The 18,838-nt window shown below is 40.6% G+C and overlaps 2 protein-coding genes across 3 annotated transcripts; one reads left to right on the forward strand and one right to left on the reverse strand.

Moving 5' to 3' along the window:
* Positions 1 to 785: 785 nt before the first annotated feature.
* Positions 786 to 7,204, reverse strand: tbrg4 (transforming growth factor beta regulator 4). 2 transcript variants are annotated; one of them, XM_026185679.1, is made up of 11 exons: positions 7,042 to 7,204; positions 6,066 to 6,575; positions 5,631 to 5,951; positions 4,785 to 4,959; positions 4,466 to 4,623; positions 4,266 to 4,376; positions 4,028 to 4,172; positions 2,384 to 2,626; positions 2,186 to 2,297; positions 1,928 to 2,042; positions 786 to 1,337 (listed from the first exon to the last, which is right to left on the reverse strand). In XM_026185679.1, exons 2-11 carry the CDS (start codon positions 6,486 to 6,488, stop codon positions 1,236 to 1,238), a joined length of 1,905 nt encoding a protein of 634 aa, XP_026041464.1. In that variant the 5' UTR covers positions 6,489 to 6,575; positions 7,042 to 7,204; the 3' UTR covers positions 786 to 1,235. The 2 variants fall into 2 exon arrangements, with proteins under 2 accessions (XP_026041464.1, XP_026041466.1); XM_026185681.1 differs by lacking the exon at positions 7,042 to 7,204 and adding an exon at positions 6,911 to 7,026.
* A 2,779-nt stretch (positions 7,205 to 9,983) lies between these two features.
* Positions 9,984 to 18,667, forward strand: LOC113032359 (potassium-transporting ATPase alpha chain 1). Its single transcript, XM_026185253.1, has 24 exons — positions 9,984 to 10,125; positions 10,569 to 10,673; positions 10,902 to 10,961; positions 11,102 to 11,305; positions 11,498 to 11,611; positions 11,752 to 11,886; positions 12,198 to 12,315; positions 12,476 to 12,744; positions 12,936 to 13,014; positions 13,477 to 13,596; positions 13,686 to 13,795; positions 14,048 to 14,182; positions 14,303 to 14,495; positions 14,695 to 14,870; positions 14,976 to 15,112; positions 15,271 to 15,421; positions 15,692 to 15,860; positions 16,069 to 16,223; positions 16,457 to 16,580; positions 16,815 to 16,960; positions 17,079 to 17,212; positions 17,631 to 17,732; positions 17,965 to 18,056; positions 18,147 to 18,667. Exons 1-24 carry the CDS (start codon positions 10,120 to 10,122, stop codon positions 18,173 to 18,175), a joined length of 3,063 nt encoding a protein of 1,020 aa, XP_026041038.1. The 5' UTR covers positions 9,984 to 10,119; the 3' UTR covers positions 18,176 to 18,667.
* The last annotated feature ends 171 nt before the right edge of the window (positions 18,668 to 18,838 follow it).

Below are 18,838 nucleotides of genomic sequence, written 5' to 3' on the forward strand. Positions count from 1 at the left end.
ATTTCATGTTTTTGTTTTTTACCAGAAATACTGTTCAGGTCATGATTTAACTTTAACCCTATCTTACTTTTATCATGAAATTTAGCTTAACACCACTAAGCTGCAACTTTTAAACAGCAGGAAACAAAGGAGAGAAGAAGCAGCAATCTCAAATCGATTTTTTTGGAAAGTGCATTCGAGTTAAGTAATATTTTCTTTCTTGCTGCCTCATTCTTGGCTCTGGTTTTATCCACGCAGTGCTTTAACCATCGTTAAGTTCTCTCCTCTGCCCTGGTTTGCAGTTGTCAGTCTTCCTTTATACGCCACAACTGAGAGCTGCTGCAGCTGTCCATGATGATGTGTAAGCAGTTTCAAGTGAGCAACGTGTTTTATCAGTGAAGTTTACCCTAGCATGTTTCATCGTGGCAGTACTGCTGGGCTTCAGTAAACATGCACATTAATGCACATGCATATGAAGTTTGGAAAAATTACTTCAAATGCGGTGGAGTTATTTAAGAGATAACGCATTCACAAAATTCATGTTGCCGCTCAATACAGAAAATCTGGGCATCAAATGACTCGTCATTTTATCTGACATAGCAGTGAGAAGATCCACACACACACACACACACACACACACACACACACACACACACACACACACACACACACACACACACACACACACACACACACACACACACGATGTGCAAACCAGTTGCGAAACACAGAATTGAGCATCTTGTATCTGAGTGCCACTCAAAGCAAACGAATGCAACAGCATTAAAACACAAAGGGAGGTAAAAGAAAATTAAATAAAACAATTTATTCCATCACAAGATGACACACATTCAGAGATAAGTTATTTCAGTATATTCACACCCTGACGCTGAGCACATTAGGAACAAATTGAAACACAGCCGTGCTGCTTCGGTTTTGCCTTGTCACCACTGATGACTTAGTCCTCGATCATAAAATTTCTGCAGAAGCCTTGTGTTCATTTCAGCCTCTCTCTGGCTCCAAAACTCTATCACTGTCACCATGGAAACAGGGAAAGCCCCACACGTTTCCAAGGGAACCAGATGGAAATTATATGCTTTTTTTTTTTCCTTTTCTTTTTTTCGTGCCAGTATATGAGAGCTTCTCTGCAATGCTGCTCTGTTCTGAGTGTGTGAACGTGGGTGTGTGTATTCCCGGTGGTCCCACATTTGATTGGGAAAGCTCTGATTTAGCTGAGCCTGCAAATGTTGCCCAGTTCACTTGGCCATGTCCTCGGCCACAGCCTTCCCCATTTTATCTTTGAGGTAGGCTAATTTCTGCCACTCTGTCTTGAGCTCCAGCCACTCGTAATACGGCACCTGAAAGAAAATAAAACAGACAAAGCATGTGTTTACAGAGCTGATGACCATCTGTCACCATTAAAGATGTATATTTAAAATAAAATGTTGGTTTTCACTCTTAGATTCATATAGTTGGTCAGTTAATACAGTCTGAAACACTGCAACCCGACAAGCAAGTGAGTATACAGTTGGCTAAGGAGATTGTCCTAGATGAGAGAAGAGACAGAGCTTGGATTGGCCTAGATGAGGCAGAGCTGCGGCTGGAGCTCTATTTATACCACAGACTGCAGCGGGGCCCACCTGACTCTCAGCTCTACAAGTATTAGCTCCATTGTTTGCACACAATCAGCCTGACAGAAACAGCAGCAGCGGCGGTGCTGGTTCTCTGCTTCTTTTCTTTGAAATATTGCTCACGAGCAGAGAACAAAAACAGAAGATCTCTATTTCAGTTGGCTTTAGTGTGTGTTTGAGTTTGGGCAATAAAAAAAACTAATCTAAAGAACAAACAGAGCTGTTCAGCCTATATAGAGAAAATTATTCAGTCACTGTGGGGCGGGGGGGGAAACACCACCATCTCAGGCACTGCTACAACGCTGGCTTCTACTCACCTCTACTGTGATGAAGCCAGCCAACTGAAGATGTCGCTTCATCATGACAAAACGTCCCAGAAGGTCTTTACTCTTTGAGCCAAAGTTGGGAAATTCCCAAGATAAGAAAGCTACCCTAAAAAAAAAAAAAAAAACATATGTGGGGAAACAGGAGGACAAATATATTTAGATTCCTGGAGCAAAAGATGCTGCAACATTAAAAAGCTCAAAATAAATCTTTAAGTACCCAAACCCACATGACTCTTCCCTATGACTCACCGCCGTGCTCCTGTGGGTAAAGCCTGATCTCCTCCTCCGCTTGGTAGATGAGGGGCTTTTATTGTTACCATGTCAACTGGTTTGTTGTCAGCATCCACGACGAGCTCACCATCTGAGAACATAAAAAACAAAACCGCTCTAGTAGTGATGAAGCATGTAATCTCATATTATATCTCCAGGCTTATTATATCTCCTTACCAATAGTCCATCCATACACTGTGTCAGCACCAATGCGAAGGGCTTCTGACCTCCCGCCCACAAACTTCAGTAATGTTTCTCTCAGGGTTCTCTGCAGAGGGGACAGGGGGGAGCTGCTGGCCGGGAAAGACGGGACACTCTGAGAGGACAGAGTATCCAAAGAACCAGGATGCTCCAAGCTGAGAGTAGCAGCGATATGCAAGAGCTTCAGTTTGTAGTTCTCTGCTCGAGCTGGACTTCCTTCTATAGTGAGGGAAAAAAAAAAACAACAACACAAAGGAAAGAGAAGGAGTGACGACAACTCACTGGCAACAGGGCTTCCAAAACCCTTACAAGAAGGTTTGAGGAAACAAAGCAATTTTTTGTCTCTACAGGAAAATGGGACTGATGATCAATCTTGTCCAGTCAGAAGTATAGTGGTGTGGTACTGCCATCTGCTGAGCAGGAATGGTATTTAGGTAGTTAACCATAAATGCCCAGAAAGACACTACAACACAACGTTAAAAAAAGAGAAAAAAAGATGGGAATCAGAGAAATCTGAGGTCTTTTATATATATATATTTTTTTATTTTTTTCCTTAAAAGTTTCCTTCCTGTCTTGCCTATATAGCCCAGACAGTTTCGTGGTTAGCATCCCTGCATTGCAGTTACATTGATTCAGTCACTCAGCTCTACTTCACCAGCTACTGTGAGTGGTAAGAGGTCTATACAATTGTCTTTGTTTGTGCACACCAACCACAGTTAGGGCTAAAACCTGTGATTAAGAAAACTACGGGGCCAATTTATTTTCATTTATCTATTCCCTTTATTTAACAAGGAAGTGCCACTGAGATCAAATCTGGTTTTACACGGGAGACCTTGCAAAGGTAGCAACCGAACAAACTCAAAATCTCTCAAAAACTGAACAAATACAACATAAAATGCAAGAGACACTCAGAGAACGCAGACCACCACCAAGGCAGCTCAGTATTTATTTTAAACGGAACAGTATCATATTTTGTATCTAAATTCCATTTTCTTTTAAATATACTTTAAGAAGTTTGCACTAAAGGTAAAACAAGCATTAGATTATTGTAATGCACATAAAGTCAGAATAAAATGAATCAACTGCACTAAAAAAGTATCCCATGCCAACATGTTCCTGTCAGCTCTTTATTCTGGTATGACTATTTAGTTTACAATCTTTGAGCTGCTTTATGTATCGGTCTCCATGACAACTGTGGTGAACATTTCCTCCATGTTTCAGCTTGTAAAACTTTCAGCCTGTGGTATCACATAGGTGCTGTGTGGGGATTCAGCTCTGAATTGTGGGAGGGATGTTTTTCAAGTCTTTTATTTTATTTGGCAAAACAATCTTTGTGCTGGTTTTCTGGGTCTGATTGGATGTCCTGCTGTTATCATCTGTTGTTTCTGCCTCAACGCATACCAGGAATTTTGGTAATGTGCTAGGGGCTTCCTTATCAGTTACCTGAAGCACATTCACCAGCCTCTCCTACTTTAAAGGAGCAGGCCGTGTATTTCACCCTGAACGTCTGACAATTTAGAGGAAACCTGATTTACTTGTGTGAGCCTGCTGTGTCACATAAAGCGCATATCTGCAGAACTGAGAATTGAGGATAAACGCACACACAGTACCGATTCTTACCTGAAAGTTTGGAAACGTGATTTTGCTGTATGAGGGGAATGAGATAGTGGGGTTTGGCCTGCTGTAGCACACACAGAGACCAAACCACATCCGTTTTCAGAAAGGGTTCCAGGCCTGAGACAGCCTTCTCCAACACAGAGTGCACCTTTAATCAAAACAGCACAGAGAGCAATCGTTTCAGTTAGGAAGAAGAACGAAATGTGCACAATCAACAAAAAGCCTTTAATGACATTAGCACCTTGTTAAAGAACTCTTCTCCTTTGCTGGGCTGAAAGCCCAGTCTGGCAAAAGTCATGAGCAGATTACACAGCTGAGAAGTAGTATACTTGTCGCTGTTTGCTGTGTAGTGCTGATAAAACAAAATGTATAGAGAGAGAATTTGAAATCACAGATGCACAATGTTTTGAAAATGACTTTTATCAGGGGCTGATTACTTACCTCAGCAAAGGCTTCAAATAGAGGCATATGGAGCCATTTGAGAAAACCAAGTGACTTAGCACAGCGTGTGATGTCAGCAGAACTGAGCTCAGGGACTCTGGGTAATAACTCCGAGGCCATTCGCTGAAATACCTGAGAATGGTGGAAACTCAGCTTCCCTAAAAGCAATGATAAAGGTTCTGTTGTTAGCAGCGCAGAGCGTGTGAGCAGACAGTCATATACAAAACACAACAAAACCTCATTCATCAGGTTTATCAAACCTAATATAAAGACTTGTGATGATAACACATACATAGCCTATTATTTATGGTGTTATTACCGTATGCAAAGGCCATGTCCATTATCAAAGGTGTGGTGAACTCTGCCGAGGGTTTCTGGAGAAGGTGGTAGGACAGAGCCCTGAGAAGTGGGACGCTTCTGCGACTCTGAGCTGCCAAAGATACACAGACTTTGCGAATATCTTCTCCTGAAAAGCCCTCTGCAAGCTCCAAAGCCTAAAAGTGGAGAAAGAGGATCCTTCATATGATTTCAATATATGTCAAGTCAAATCAGTGTATTCATATAGCACATTAAACACAACTGATCTTGCCCAGCTGCATAAGCAATTAAAATTAACAAAGAAACAACACAAGTAATTAAAGAAGAATAAAAACAATAATAATAATAATAATTAGGGAATGGAGTAATAATATAAAAATGATAATAGTGAGTTACGGTAGATGAAAACAGTAAAATGATATTAGAATAAATGCACAGAGGAAAATGACAGTAAGCTTAGGTTATATTTATACTCCAAAAGAAGAAGATGACTGTATCGCTGCCTTAAATACTAGGTAAAATCTCTGTACAGAGTTTTATGTATATGGACACAGTGTCTAACTCTAAGTTACTTTCACTGTGCTGCCACTACAGACACAATCATTTTTATCATTTCTAATCAACACATTAATATTTCAACTTTTTCTATAATATATATATAAAATTTCACACGTGCTTTCTCCATTTAGCAATCTCAAGGGATTGCATGTAAATGACTTTAACCCAGTGAGAAGGGCCAAACTTTTAAACACAGAAATCTGCCTAAAACACTGACATTAAAACTTTAAACTTCAAAACTGGAACTTTAACCGTGTTTTAAAGGTGACCGTTATTTGAAGTCTGATACCTTGTCCTCCAGTCTGTCCATCAAGCTTGGCGACATGCGTTCTCCTTTGGATATCAGCGCACTGACAGTTTTCGTATCATCAATCTCAGTCCAGCGCAGTTCAAGTTGTTTAAGCGTAGCGTTCACTAGTTCCACATCCTGCTGAGCTTTCCTGCCTGCTCCCCAGTCTACCAAGTAGCCCAGCTGTCTGTACGTCAGCCTTCGAATTCTCCACAGGACTTCTGTCTGGACAGAACTGAGCACCGGATCACCGGGGGAAACACCCATAATCCAGAGAGTTCGCAAGACAGACACTAGACTGCTGTTCCACACAGAGGCCACCTTGAATACACAAAGATAAATGAGATATTTATCTCAACAGACAAGCTTAAAGTTCTTTTGAATGTTGATAACTTTAATAGATGAGGGCAGAGCTAGTGCACTTCACTCATGTACCTGCCGAGATAAAGTATTCATCATATCCAGGAGCCTTGAATCCATCATCAGTTCTGGTTGTTGTTCCTTAAACTTTCCCTTGGTTTTTAGTACCAGCTGGGCCCACTTCATGAGGGCGGTGGCAGCTTGATTACCATTACCTCCATACTTTTCCCAAGCAGACAGGATGTCCTCTGGCACTGTTGCCTTGTCCACCGATTCGTCCAGCTGTGTGCGAGTAGGGCTCACTGAATAGTGGTCTTCTTTGGTAACTGCTGTTCTTTCACACATTGACCTCTCTGTGAGCCATGGCCAGCCCTTGGCTCTTTGATACTCTGCAGGCCCAGCAGCAGATAGAGGTAGGCGAGCAGCAGCAGCAGCTGAGGCCTGAGAGGAGGACCTGCAGAGCAGACGGGCACATCTGCCCAGGAGGCGGCCAGCCATGGAGTCTGAGAGACAGAGAGTGGCTAAAGACAGGAAAGAAGGGCTTTCTCACGGCTCAGCAGCTGGTGTCACCATCCCACTTTAAACCTGAGGGGGCAGTAAAGAATTCAACATTAAGTGTGGCTATAAGAAAAGGGTCGCCTTTTAAATCTCACTACAAGTTAACACATTTTCAAGTCCGCCAAATGCTTTAGCCATGTTTCATCTTCTACTTGTGATACAGATTTCCTGAACAGCGTCGCTAATGGTGATAAAAGTGGTTGTGTAACCAGTGGTACGCAGTTTTTCTTCGTCAATAATGCATCTAAGCCTAGCTCTGCAGTACATGCCACTGTAACGCTGATTAAAACCCATCTTCTTTACACGGAACCCGGCAGCAAGAGAGAACACGCTGGTCTTGTCATGTAACGTTGAATCCTGACCTTGTAGAGAGGAAGAGGCGCAGTGAAACGCCGGTCTGCCATCTACCTCCCCTCATAATACTCGTGTCTGTGCGTCGGAGAGCAGACTCACTGCACGGTTTCACCGGCTACCCAAATAACCAAAGGCTTACCTTTAATTTACGATCATTTTGGCGAAAGTTGTTCACATGGAAAGTGTCTAGGAGAGGTGGTCGCAGAAAATTGACGTCGTCGGACGCTGTCACGTGATCAGCGGATGTCGCTGTCATTGGCTGGAGTCGCCCGACAAGTTCTACAGATTTTCTGAGGGTCAGTCAATCTTTCGACATTGGCTGCTTTTTCATTCGTCAGCACTGTCCTTGTACCTGGCCATTTTCACAGGAATTGGGCTTTCTCTTTTTCTTCTTCTTCTTCTTTTTTTGTTTTTGATCAGCCACTTAACATTGACCAAAGAATCATTAAAAAGGGGGCGAACCAGTGCTGTGTCTACACATAACAGACAACTTAGCAAAGAACTAATTTTAAATTCTATCTTTAGGCACAAAAACCCATCACTAGTTCCCATTTTATTTTCCATATTATTGTAGGTTACCATTTTGACAGGCAAAGTGATTTCCAAAGAGCTACAGCAAAAACAAAAACTTGGGGAAACCAGAGCGGTGGAGGCAGGGCTGGACTGTCTGAATGTGGCATACCTGGATTTAATGGGCCAATGGAAAGTCTAATGAAAGTGGTGAAAAGGTAGAGCTGAAAAGCTGAGAGAGAGAGAAAAACAAACAAACAAACACACACACACACACACACACACACACACACACACACACACAGTACCAGCAAAATCAAACAAAATACAAACCTTTTATGGTGACTTTCTCACAGTCACAGGAGGCTGCTGTTGTTAGCATTAGTCATGGAGAAGTGCAGGAGGCGGGACAGCAGCCCCAACAACAGAGTGAGGAAGAGACAAAGGAGGGGTTAAATTAACTCGGTAAGAAAATAGATGGAGGGACATAATAAGGAAGGGAGAAGTTCAAGGGTTCAGGCAAAATGAATGGCTACTTGACCAGTGAATGGCCACTGCTTATAGTACCAACTGACTAAAACTTGTGTCAGTTTCAATAACAAATATATACTGAGTAATCATGGTGAGCCACCTCGACTAAGAGTTCAGCCCTGGATGGAGGACAAAAGAATAAGTAGCAGCCCAAAACACTATTTACAACAGATGAATAGTATCTGAAAGTCATGTTTTCATGAAATTGGAAACAATTAAGCAAAGTCCTGATACAGAACATGAGATATGCATCTGGACCTTTATTCTACCCATCTACTGTTTGCTTGAGCCTCATCAGAAATGGTCTCTGTGCAAGGTTGGCTGTAATGAAGACATGCTTAAGGAAGAGAAACGGGGAGAAAAGGCTGATATATGTCAAATTACATAAACTGAACAAAAATCAGTGGCGAGAGGTCTGATGGAGCAATATTTAAAAATTTGAAATTTTGCGTTCAAGCCATTGTCAGTATGTATAAATGAGGAAGGGAGAGTGGTTACAACAATGAGTGTCTGCAGACATCTGTAAAAACACGGCAGAGGCTCTGTCATGTTTGGGCCCTGCAGACGACAATCTGAGCAGAGAGTTTCCCCTCACCTATCCACCCTCCAGCACTGCGTTCTTAGAGCTGATAAAAGTACTTTGATTATCTAACCACTGTACAGACTATTATACAGTGTGGTATAATATTGACTCTCACAGCTTATCGTACCTGCTATTTATCTTTTTATTTACACAGCATGCAAAGAGTTCTACGTAGGAACAGGTAAGGGACAGTATGACCTTAACTCCGTTTGGTACATAACCACAGGCTATTATAGTTAAAGTATATGTTGATACATAAATCAACTCTGAACTGTCCATTTATTATTTTTAAATGTATTTCTAAAAATTACATATTTTTTCTTCTTTGCGTCTTTCCAATCTAATATCTGATAAGCAAAGTCCAAACTGAGTCAAAACTACTAAACGTTTTGTCCCTCAACACGACGGTCTCTATACAAGCTAAATCTTTTTTTGTACTTATTAACCAAATAGCCTATTCATCATTACAGTTTTTTGATTTGGATTAAATCGATTGATTTGCAATTGCTAATGTTTAAAAGTCAAATAGCCAGTAAAGGTGGAGATTCAGAATAAGGTAGAAGGAACTGGTAAAATTAATTTGTAGTTTGGGGTTAATGCTGTAAACGGAGGAGGATATGGGCTTAGACCGAACGAGTATGAGCTGTCACAGTGCCAGTCTCTGCGACACTCAGCTTGCAGCGGGAGGCAAGCGACATCAGTGAACACGCTGACACCATTAACCTTCCTCTGTGGTCGAGGTAACCTGCTCCAGCACCGCGGATAAGCTGAGATTGGCAGCAGGTGTGACAGCTGATTAACACAAGCTGCAGGCAATTTCCCCTCTGATGTTTTTGTTTGTATTTTGCTTTGTGGAGCTGCAGGCCGTCATTGGCTGTCTGGTCCTGTGGCACAGCTGTTAGGGTGTGAATTTTAGTTATGTCTGTTTTTTCACATCTTTTCCATCAGAACTACATTTTATTATATACTTATATAATTAGTAATAATCAGTGAATTATTTTCAATAATTCAGTCAATTAGATGTCTGAATTTATCAGAATCTATCAATGTAAAGTAGATTGTTGTTCAATATTGAGAGGTAGTGGGTGCACTGCAATGTTAAGATTATGTGGTTGGAATGACATTGGTCTCTATTAACCTTCACTGTTCCTTGCTTTTAATTTCATTCAGTTTATCAGGAAAAACATGCTAAGGTTAGATAAGAGATACACAATACAGTTTCACTCGTATCATAAGCTTGTGTGTGTGTGTGTGTGTGTGTGTGTGTGTGTGTGTGTGTTCCGTGTAACCTGACTAGAGGTGACATTTTACGCAGGCTGCTTGATAAACACGAGTCTGTTTCCAGCAGTGGGAGTGCGCATGTGCAAATTAAAAGGACTTTTTGAGGTATAAAAACCTTTCCCAGAAAATTTGTTGTGTCTCAGACCATTGTGTGTGTGTGTGTAAGATCGCGTGTGTGTGAGAGAGAGAGTGAGAAACAGGGCGCGTGTTCGGGACTGTACCTTAAGTGACAAAATTTCGGGGGCAAAGAAGGACAGAGTGGTGTGGACCTCCATTGATTTGGGAGAACCTTCCCGTGTCACACCTGCAACCATGAAAGTAGGTGACACAGAATATTATGAATTAAGCGTGAAAAAGAGCAGCAGGTCGATCTAATATAAAAATAAAATGGACCTGTTTTGTAGTTTCTGGTATATTTGGGAATGGGTTCAAAAAAGCGTATATGTTTATAGATGTCTATAAATAACTGTGCAGTATACAGAAATGCCTCAGTTGAAATAGCAATACATAATTTCAGATATATACATAAATACATAAGTATTATTTATCTAACTGTACAGTTCATCTGTGGGTTTTGTAATGAAGTGGTAAAAAAATAATTTAACAAAAAACTCATTTAAGAAGCATTTAATGTTAGCAATACAAAGGTCACATTGAAGGGTGCTGTGTATACCAAATGTATGAAATTATTTTTGTTTTGGTCTCTTCACCATCAAAAATATATGGACTTAAGTATTGTTTCCATATCTACCTGCATTCAGGACTCATACGACATGTTCGAAATGAATGGCGACATGGACAAGAAGAAGAAGAAAAAGATGAAGAAGAAGGAAAAGCTGGAGGGCATGAAAAAAGAAATGGATATAGTGAGTGATTTTAAGAAAGCTCTGTTCTTTTATCACCTTTAATCATGTAGAAAGGATTGGGCATTAGTTGAATAAAGGCTCTATCACTTTCCACGTTACTTTTATGACTTATTCCAGCTGCTGTTGAGATCTGACCAAATGCATCAATTTAGATATGAGTACATAACCTTAGCTCACTCCCCTTTGGAAGATTTCTGAATCTGTAATTTTGTCTGTCTCCTTCTGCAGGATGACCATGAAATAACAATTGAAGAGCTTGAAATGAGGTACACCACCAGTGTCGATAAAGTAAGACATTTCTCATCTTTTATTTCAGTCTTGTTTATTTATTCTTTATTATGCAACATTAAACAAGACAAAGGCAGTGCCTCTGTCCTTTTTTAAAGTTCACTTTTTTTCATGTGTCTTGCTCTGTACTCCATCCACAGGGCTTGACCTCCTCATTCGCCCGAGAGGTCTTGGAGAGAGATGGTCTTAATGAGCTGAAGCCTCCTAAAGGAACTCCTGAGTATGTGAAGTTTGCCAGGCAGCTGGCTGGAGGCCTTCAGTGTCTCATGTGGGTTGCCGCTGTTATCTGCTTCATCGCCTTTGGAATTGAACTTGGAAGAGGGAACCTCACAAGCTTTGATGATGTGAGTCAGCACTCTTCCCTTTCTCTTGCTTCTCCTTTAGTGTACAACTGAACCGAATGCATTATGGCTCATGTAAATTGATTTGAGCAGGAAGTATCGGAGAGAACTGGGAGGCAAATGAAGAGAGACTGTGGGAAGGAGGGCAACGACGTCCTATTTTAACATCCTCTGTCTCTCTCTCTCTCACTCCAGCTGTACTTGGCCATTGTCCTTATTGCTGTTGTCGTGGTAACCGGTTGTTTTGGTTACTACCAAGAATTCAAGAGTACTAACATCATTGCCAGCTTCAAAAACCTAGTTCCACAAGTAAGTTGCACAAATGCAGGTGTCAAAATGTTACCAAATGTTGGCCTATATTATTAATGACGTCTGTTATATCTCTCTGGCCTTCATGTTTTAATCCTCTTTCATCTTGTCTAATCTGGCAACCCACTCTCCAACATTAGCAAGCCCTAGTAATCCGTGATGGTCAGAAGAACCAGATCAATGCTAACGAACTAGTGGTGGGGGATCTGGTGGAGATCAAAGGAGGAGACAGAGTCCCTGCTGATATTCGCATCATCACTAGTCAGGGCTGCAAGGTAAAATACACACATACTGCAGTGCACTGTGGACAGGATACTGTCCTATAGCATTGGATACTTTATTAGAAATGTTATAATGCTATGTTATAATGCAGGCCTATGGTCAAAGTTTAAAAAGTAAAATTTCTTTAAATAACACGAGTTGATGATTTGAATAATGGAGGGACACTAAAAGGTTCACATTTACTTGGCTAATGGAATTAAAAACATGAAAGAGCTCGGTCCATTATCGCACACCTCTGTTTCTTATCTCGATTTCAACATGCAGATATGTAGGAAATCTTTTGTAAATATACTTTGTGTGCCAGGTTGACAACTCGTCCTTGACTGGGGAGTCTGAACCACAAACCAGGAGCCCCGAATGTACTCACGAGAATCCCCTGGAGACCAGGAACATTGCTTTCTTCTCCACAACCTGTCTGGAAGGTACATTAGATAACAGGGTTGGCTTTTGTACTCTTTAACACATTATCTTTGCCTAAAATAGGTCTATGATGGCTTCTGCTAATATTTTTCAGTTTGTTGTGAAGCAGAAGCAGTAACTAAACATGGTAAACAAACATACAGTATCTCCTCTCCCCTCCAGGTGTGGCCACTGGCGTGATCATTAACACAGGCGATCGTACCATCATCGGTCGGATTGCCAGCTTAGCAAGTGGTGTAGGAAACGAGAAGACGCCTATCGCTATCGAGATTGAGCATTTTGTGGACATCATTGCTGGTCTTGCGATCTTTTTTGGGTTTACCTTCTTTGTGGTTGCCATGTTTATTGGATATGCCTTCCTGGAAGCCATGATCTTCTTCATGGCTATTGTGGTGGCTTATGTGCCAGAAGGGCTACTTGCTACAGTAACCGTAAGTTTCACATCTACTATAACATCTGTGTGTGTCAAATACCTGTCTGTCTTATAATAAGAGAACCCAGCTTTACAAGTGCTCATTTTGAAGAATCACGTGTTGTGTATTAGTACACAGTTACTCGTTTTCTCTGTGGTTCTTCTTTGTAGTAACACACCAGCCCATAACAAACTGTTTCTTTTGGACAGGTTTGTCTGTCTCTCACTGCTAAGCGACTTGCCAGGAAGAACTGTGTTGTGAAGAACCTGGAGGCCGTGGAGACATTAGGTCAGCATATCAGACTGTTACTCAGCGGAGACAGCTTATTATAAAATCACTTCATGATGAAAGGGATCATTTTATTTATAATTAGATTATTTAAAGTCTCACTGAGTTCAATTGTGGTGATAAAATCATTGCAAGTTTGGCAATATTTAGATATTAGTTAATAATAATGTGCTGAGTGGTTTTCCACAGGCTTGACAGTTTATATCTGTCTGTGTGTTAAATTGTTTTGGTTTTTTTTGGCTGTTTTATTGTCTCAAGTTATAATAAACCTACATTTTTTATGTTTTCTCTTTCATATGAAGCTTATGTAATGAAATGTCTTATGAATAAAAACTGTCATTGCCATTCATCAAAAAGTTTATCACGTATGCAATTCATAACATCGTAAAAATGTCCTCATAAAATCCAGTCTCTCGTACGTTTAGAAGACGCGTGTGTAACCTTTGACCCTTGTGTGCTTAGGCTCCACTTCAGTGATCTGTTCGGATAAGACGGGCACACTGACCCAGAACAGGATGACTGTAGCTCACCTTTGGTTTGACAACCACGTTCACGCTGCTGATACCACAGAAGATCAGTCTGGTAAATAAGCACATTTAAAGCAGTGCCTTTTGAAATCACCCAGTTGTATTGCTGTAAACAGTTCTATAACAATAATCAAATATGCATAGGTCAAAGTTTCGATCAGTCATCAGAGACATGGCGTTCCCTGGCGAGAGTTGCAGCCCTCTGCAACAGAGCTATATTCAAACCGGACCAGGAAGGAATACCCATTCCTAAGGTACAGGATGATCTCTGGTGTTACTGTCTCATATGTACGTAATTACGTGAACTCTGTGCTATTTAATTAAACTTGGTTTGACTTGATTTGGAGTCAGCTTGCATATAGTGCAACTCTGGCCCTGCAAAATGTTGCATTTAGTCTTGCTTTATTATAAACATTATATAAAGTTATAGTAGCTCGGTGGCCCATTATCTAACTCTTTCATGAAAAGATTTGTTCTCATCACATTGCTTTTACCGCCTCTCATAGCGGATTGTGGTTGGAGATGCATCTGAGACCGCTCTGCTCAAGTTCACTGAGCTCACTGTAGGAAACACCATGGACTACCGAAACCGCTTTAAGAAAATTGTGGAAGTGCCTTTCAACTCTACCAACAAGTTTCAGGTAGCAACAGAGATATTTTGTCATGCTTGATGAATCCCTGCATTCTTAATGATAAAAAAAAAGATCATTTTGTGGTCACCTGGAGCTTTACATTACTTAATTGTCTTGTCTGATCCTTAGCTGTCTATCCATGAACTAGAGGATCCGCTGGACCTGCGTTATCTGCTGGTGATGAAGGGAGCACCAGAACGTATTTTGGAACGCTGCTCCACCATTTTGGTAAAAGGCCAGGAGCTGCCGCTGGACGAGCAGTGGAGCGAATCCTTTCAGACGGCTTACATGGACCTGGGAGGGCTGGGAGAAAGAGTACTGGGTTAGAGTGCTTCTCATTAAAATGTTGCTAGAGTTGTTTGTTTTTCCCGCCACACACTGTTGGAGGTTTGAGCAAATCTTTCAAAACATTTTCACTGTAATCAGCTTTGTTTTATGGCCCGTAATAATTGATAGTACATAATTAATTTTGGTGGCGCTTTGGGTTTTGTGTTTTTAACCATCCTTCCCTGCGCTCCCAGGTTTCTGTCACCTTTATCTAAATGAGAAAGAGTTTCCTCGTGGCTATCAATTTGAAACGGATGACATGAATTTCCCCACATCTGGATTGTGCTTTGCTGGCCTCATCTCAATGATTGACCCACCAAGAGCCACTGTACCCGATGCAGTGATGAAATGCCGTACTGCTGGTATCAGGGTGCGTTACTATGGCCACACTTAAACGGCTTGTTTTTTTAGATGGTTTGAGTTCTAAAAAATAGTTTTTACTCACGTAATGCAATTTTTTTTCTCATAACTTTAGGTTATCATGGTAACTGGAGACCATCCAATTACTGCAAAGGCAATAGCAGCTAATGTTGGCATCATCTCAGAAGGCAGTGAAACAGTTGAGGATATTGCCCAGAGGAAGCGCATACCTGTGGAACAAGTCAACAAGAGGTGACTGCATCGCTTCAGACCACAGTTTAAACAATTCCCATTTCAGTGGCTTATACATTTGACTGTCTGTACATTTGAGTCTAATGTTTATTTCTCACAATCATTCAGCATATGTTGTGACAAATAAATAAACGATGTATATGTATGTGTCTGCACAGTGAAGCTCGTGCTTGTGTGATCAGCGGTGGCCAGCTGAAAGACATGAGCAGCGACGAATTGGACGAGGCGCTGCGCAACCATCCTGAGATGGTGTTTGCAAGAACATCCCCTCAGCAGAAACTGATTATTGTGGAGAGCTGTCAGCGTTTGGTAAATACAAATACACTGTGATCTCTCACTACCCTGCCTCCACCTCATAACTCGCGGCCTGACTTTTAAACTTGTTGTGCACATGTTTCATAAAAGCATATGCTAATATCTTACGGTCCCCTTACAGTAAGATATTAGATATTAGACCTTACTATGGCCCCCCTGTGAGGACAGTGAATGAAGAAGCAGCAGGGGAAGAGATTGGTTTGCTCATATCATTTTACCCAGTGTGTTCAGGTTAATGACTGTTTTCATCTTTCACCACCCCAGGGCTCCATTGTGGCTGTGACAGGTGATGGCGTGAACGACTCTCCCGCTCTTAAGAAGGCCGATATTGGCGTCGCCATGGGGATCGCTGGCTCAGATGCTGCGAAGAACGCAGCAGACATGATCTTACTGGACGACAACTTTGCTTCTATTGTCACCGGAGTGGAGCAGGGTGAGACTTGAGAAGAAACTCTGCTGTGTATTAAAAGTGGTCGTATGTAGAGTGAATTTATATTTTCCTACTTAAAGTACTATTGATTTTGAGGTAAAACCTGTGGTAATTATAAACATCCTGCAGTTGCTTGTACTAAGCAATGAACAGTTAAAGCTAAAGCACATTGAGTCCTTTTGTTGTCACACCTGTGTATGTGTGTCTGTAGGCCGTCTTATCTTTGACAACCTGAAGAAGTCTATTGCCTACACGCTAACAAAGAACATTCCTGAGCTGACTCCATATCTGGTCTACATCACCGTCAGCGTGCCTCTTCCTCTCGGCTGCATCACCATCCTGTTCATTGAACTGGCCACTGACATTGTGAGTAACTATGTCATTAGTACCAGTTCCTTAAGGAAGAAAATTGCTTAATTACAGTCATTACGCTGATAATTTGGTTTAACTAGTGATGATTGCTGTTATCCTATATTTGCTTGCACCACTCACACACAGTTTAGCCCTTAACAGTGGGTGATTTAGTGATATTAATATATTCTTCACTCTCATATGTGCTTTGGACTGATATCTCGTATGTTTATTTCTCTCTGGTGTAGTTCCCCTCGGTTTCTCTGGCATACGAGAAAGCAGAGAGTGACATCATGCACCTTAAACCTAGGAACCCCCGGCGTGATCGCCTAGTGAACGAAGCCCTGGCTGTGTATTCGTACTTCCAGATAGGTGTGGCTATAAGTGTTTGTGTCATTAAAATATACATGCAGTACAGTTTTACTATTGGAATTGCTTATCCCAGTTACCCTTAACTGAATGACAAACACAAAACTATCTCAGTCCATCCTGTAAAGTGCAGCAGATGAGATGGTACTGCTAATACTTAGAATATCTATTTTTGTCTCTCTGCATCTACATACTGTTTAGAAACTTCTGACCCTTTTTATTCTATGTATGTTTTAGGAGCCATTCAGTCTTACGCAGGTTTTACTGATTATTTCACCGCCATGGCTCAGGAGGGTTGGTTTCCACTCTTATGCGTTGGCCTGCGGGGTCAGTGGGAAGACGTCAAACTTCAAGACTTACAAGACAGCTATGGACAAGAATGGGTTAGCTTAGACCTTCTGTTTTACTTTCAGTGTTACTATAAGTGTTTTTGGTAATAGGGATATTTGTAATTTCTTTATGGAAGGACTTACTCTCTCATTTCTTCTTCTCTGTGTGCAGACCTACAGTCAGAGGCTGTATCAAGAATATACGTGCTACACCGTGTTTTTCGTCAGTATAGAGATTTGCCAGATCTCAGATGTGCTCATCAGGAAAACACGACGTCTCTCTGCATTCCAGCAAGGCTTCTTCAGGTCAGCAAAGACCCGTCTATACCATGACTTGCTACTAGCTAAATGTGAAGCGGAAACATTTCTAGTTTGTCAATAACTGTGAAACCAGGATAAAGTAGAAAACCAGCATAATTCCTGTCTGAGTGTTTAACTGTTATCCAAGATGGCTAACCCTGCTGATTGTCTTGAAATTAAGCAAAAAGAGCTTAAAGTGCAACACATGAAACTAGAGTCAGAAAAGTGGCAACATTAGATGCTTGTATAGCCACTTTTCTTAAGAGCTACAGCTGACTACAGAGTCTTTGTTAAACACTAATTTTGCAATTCCTAAACACAAAACACAAGTTTGATACATTTATCTGGGAAATTTCCCATGTGTTTGGTCTAATAAGTGACTGTAACAAGATCCAACTGGGAGATTTTATGTTTTCGTGTGCAGGAACCGAGTCCTGGTGTCCGCCATAGTCTTCCAGCTCTGCCTGGGTAATCTGCTTTGCTACTGCCCTGGAATGCCCAACATCTTCAATTTTATGCCCATCAGGTAAAAACACAGGTCCTCATTTACATGGTCACCATCTTAAAATCATAGTTCAGACTGGATTGGAAAACAAATTGTCAGTAATCTACAGAACACATTTTTTATTAAAACATAATATTGAGACAATAGGTAGAAAATGTTTAATATTATACTTACTAACTTACACAATCATTTTTGCTTGTTAAAAATCAAAAGGTTCTTTAAATGTTAACACATTGGGTTATTTTCTCTTCAGGGTTCAGTGGTGGTTTGTTCCAGTTCCATTTGGTATTTTAATCTTTGTCTATGATGAGATCAGGAAGTTGGGAGTGAGAAGACACCCAGGAAGTAAGTTTAAAAATCTTCTTCTTCTTCAATCATCATTAAATTAACCATTCTCATTCCATGACGATGAATCTATCTCTTGCTATTTCACAGGTTGGTGGGATCAGGAATTATACTACTGAGATCATAGAAGAAATTTCAGCCTTTTGTCCAGTGACATGCATGAAAGCATCCTTTATTCACAGAACATGACAAACCAGGAGAATGTCACCCAATTCAACAATTATCTACATTTCACTGAGATTTATGTATTTAATTTAATTTCAGAAATTTATGAATTTTCAAAACTTCCTAAATGCTTTTGACAAAATAAAAAAGGGTTAATCGCTATTTCAAAACTTCACAGATGTGTGTTTTTGCAAATCTTTGACTGATTGCATTGTATTTATATTAATAATGAATTTTATGACTGTCAAATCAATTACGTGTCTTTTTAATAAAATATGCTTCATGTGTGCTGACCTTTTCCAACCTACAATGTGTTTCACAAATGTTAACACTGCACATGTGATTCAGATTTTGGGTTATCAGTTTTAATGGTTAAGGATAACCTTTTTAAATTAATTTGGCAGAGGTCTTTATAGCTAATATGCAGTGCAACTGTCATAAATACAAACACACACAGATATTTTAGAAATTTGTCAAAAAATTATTTAAACTAAAATTATATCGTTTATTAAACAAATAATAAACAATTTGGATTTTTACACCCAAATTTGAGCTGGCACATTGGACTTCTATTCAAATTAAAATAATTTTTTGATTTAGGATCTTAATCAAAAAAC

The sequence above is a fragment of the Astatotilapia calliptera genome, chromosome 11 (assembly GCF_900246225.1).
Source record: "Astatotilapia calliptera chromosome 11, fAstCal1.2, whole genome shotgun sequence".
Taxonomy (NCBI): domain Eukaryota; kingdom Metazoa; phylum Chordata; class Actinopteri; order Cichliformes; family Cichlidae; genus Astatotilapia; species Astatotilapia calliptera.

Excerpts from the sequence above, each read along its gene's own strand:
- tbrg4 (XM_026185679.1), bottom strand. The coding sequence starts at position 6,488 with ATGGCTGGCCGCCTCCTGGGCAGATGTGCCCGTCTGCTCTGCAGGTCC. Across the intron at positions 4,377-4,465 it reads TATTTGAAGCCTTTGCTGAG|CACTACACAGCAAACAGCGA; the intron begins GTAAGTAATCAG and ends TTGTTTTATCAG. Across the intron at positions 2,627-4,027 it reads TCACGTTTCCAAACTTTCAG|AAGGAAGTCCAGCTCGAGCA; the intron begins GTAAGAATCGGT and ends CCCTCACTATAG.
- LOC113032359 (XM_026185253.1), top strand. Across the intron at positions 10,962-11,101 it reads ACACCACCAGTGTCGATAAA|GGCTTGACCTCCTCATTCGC; the intron begins GTAAGACATTTC and ends CTCCATCCACAG. Across the intron at positions 16,961-17,078 it reads ACAGCTATGGACAAGAATGG|ACCTACAGTCAGAGGCTGTA; the intron begins GTTAGCTTAGAC and ends CTCTGTGTGCAG.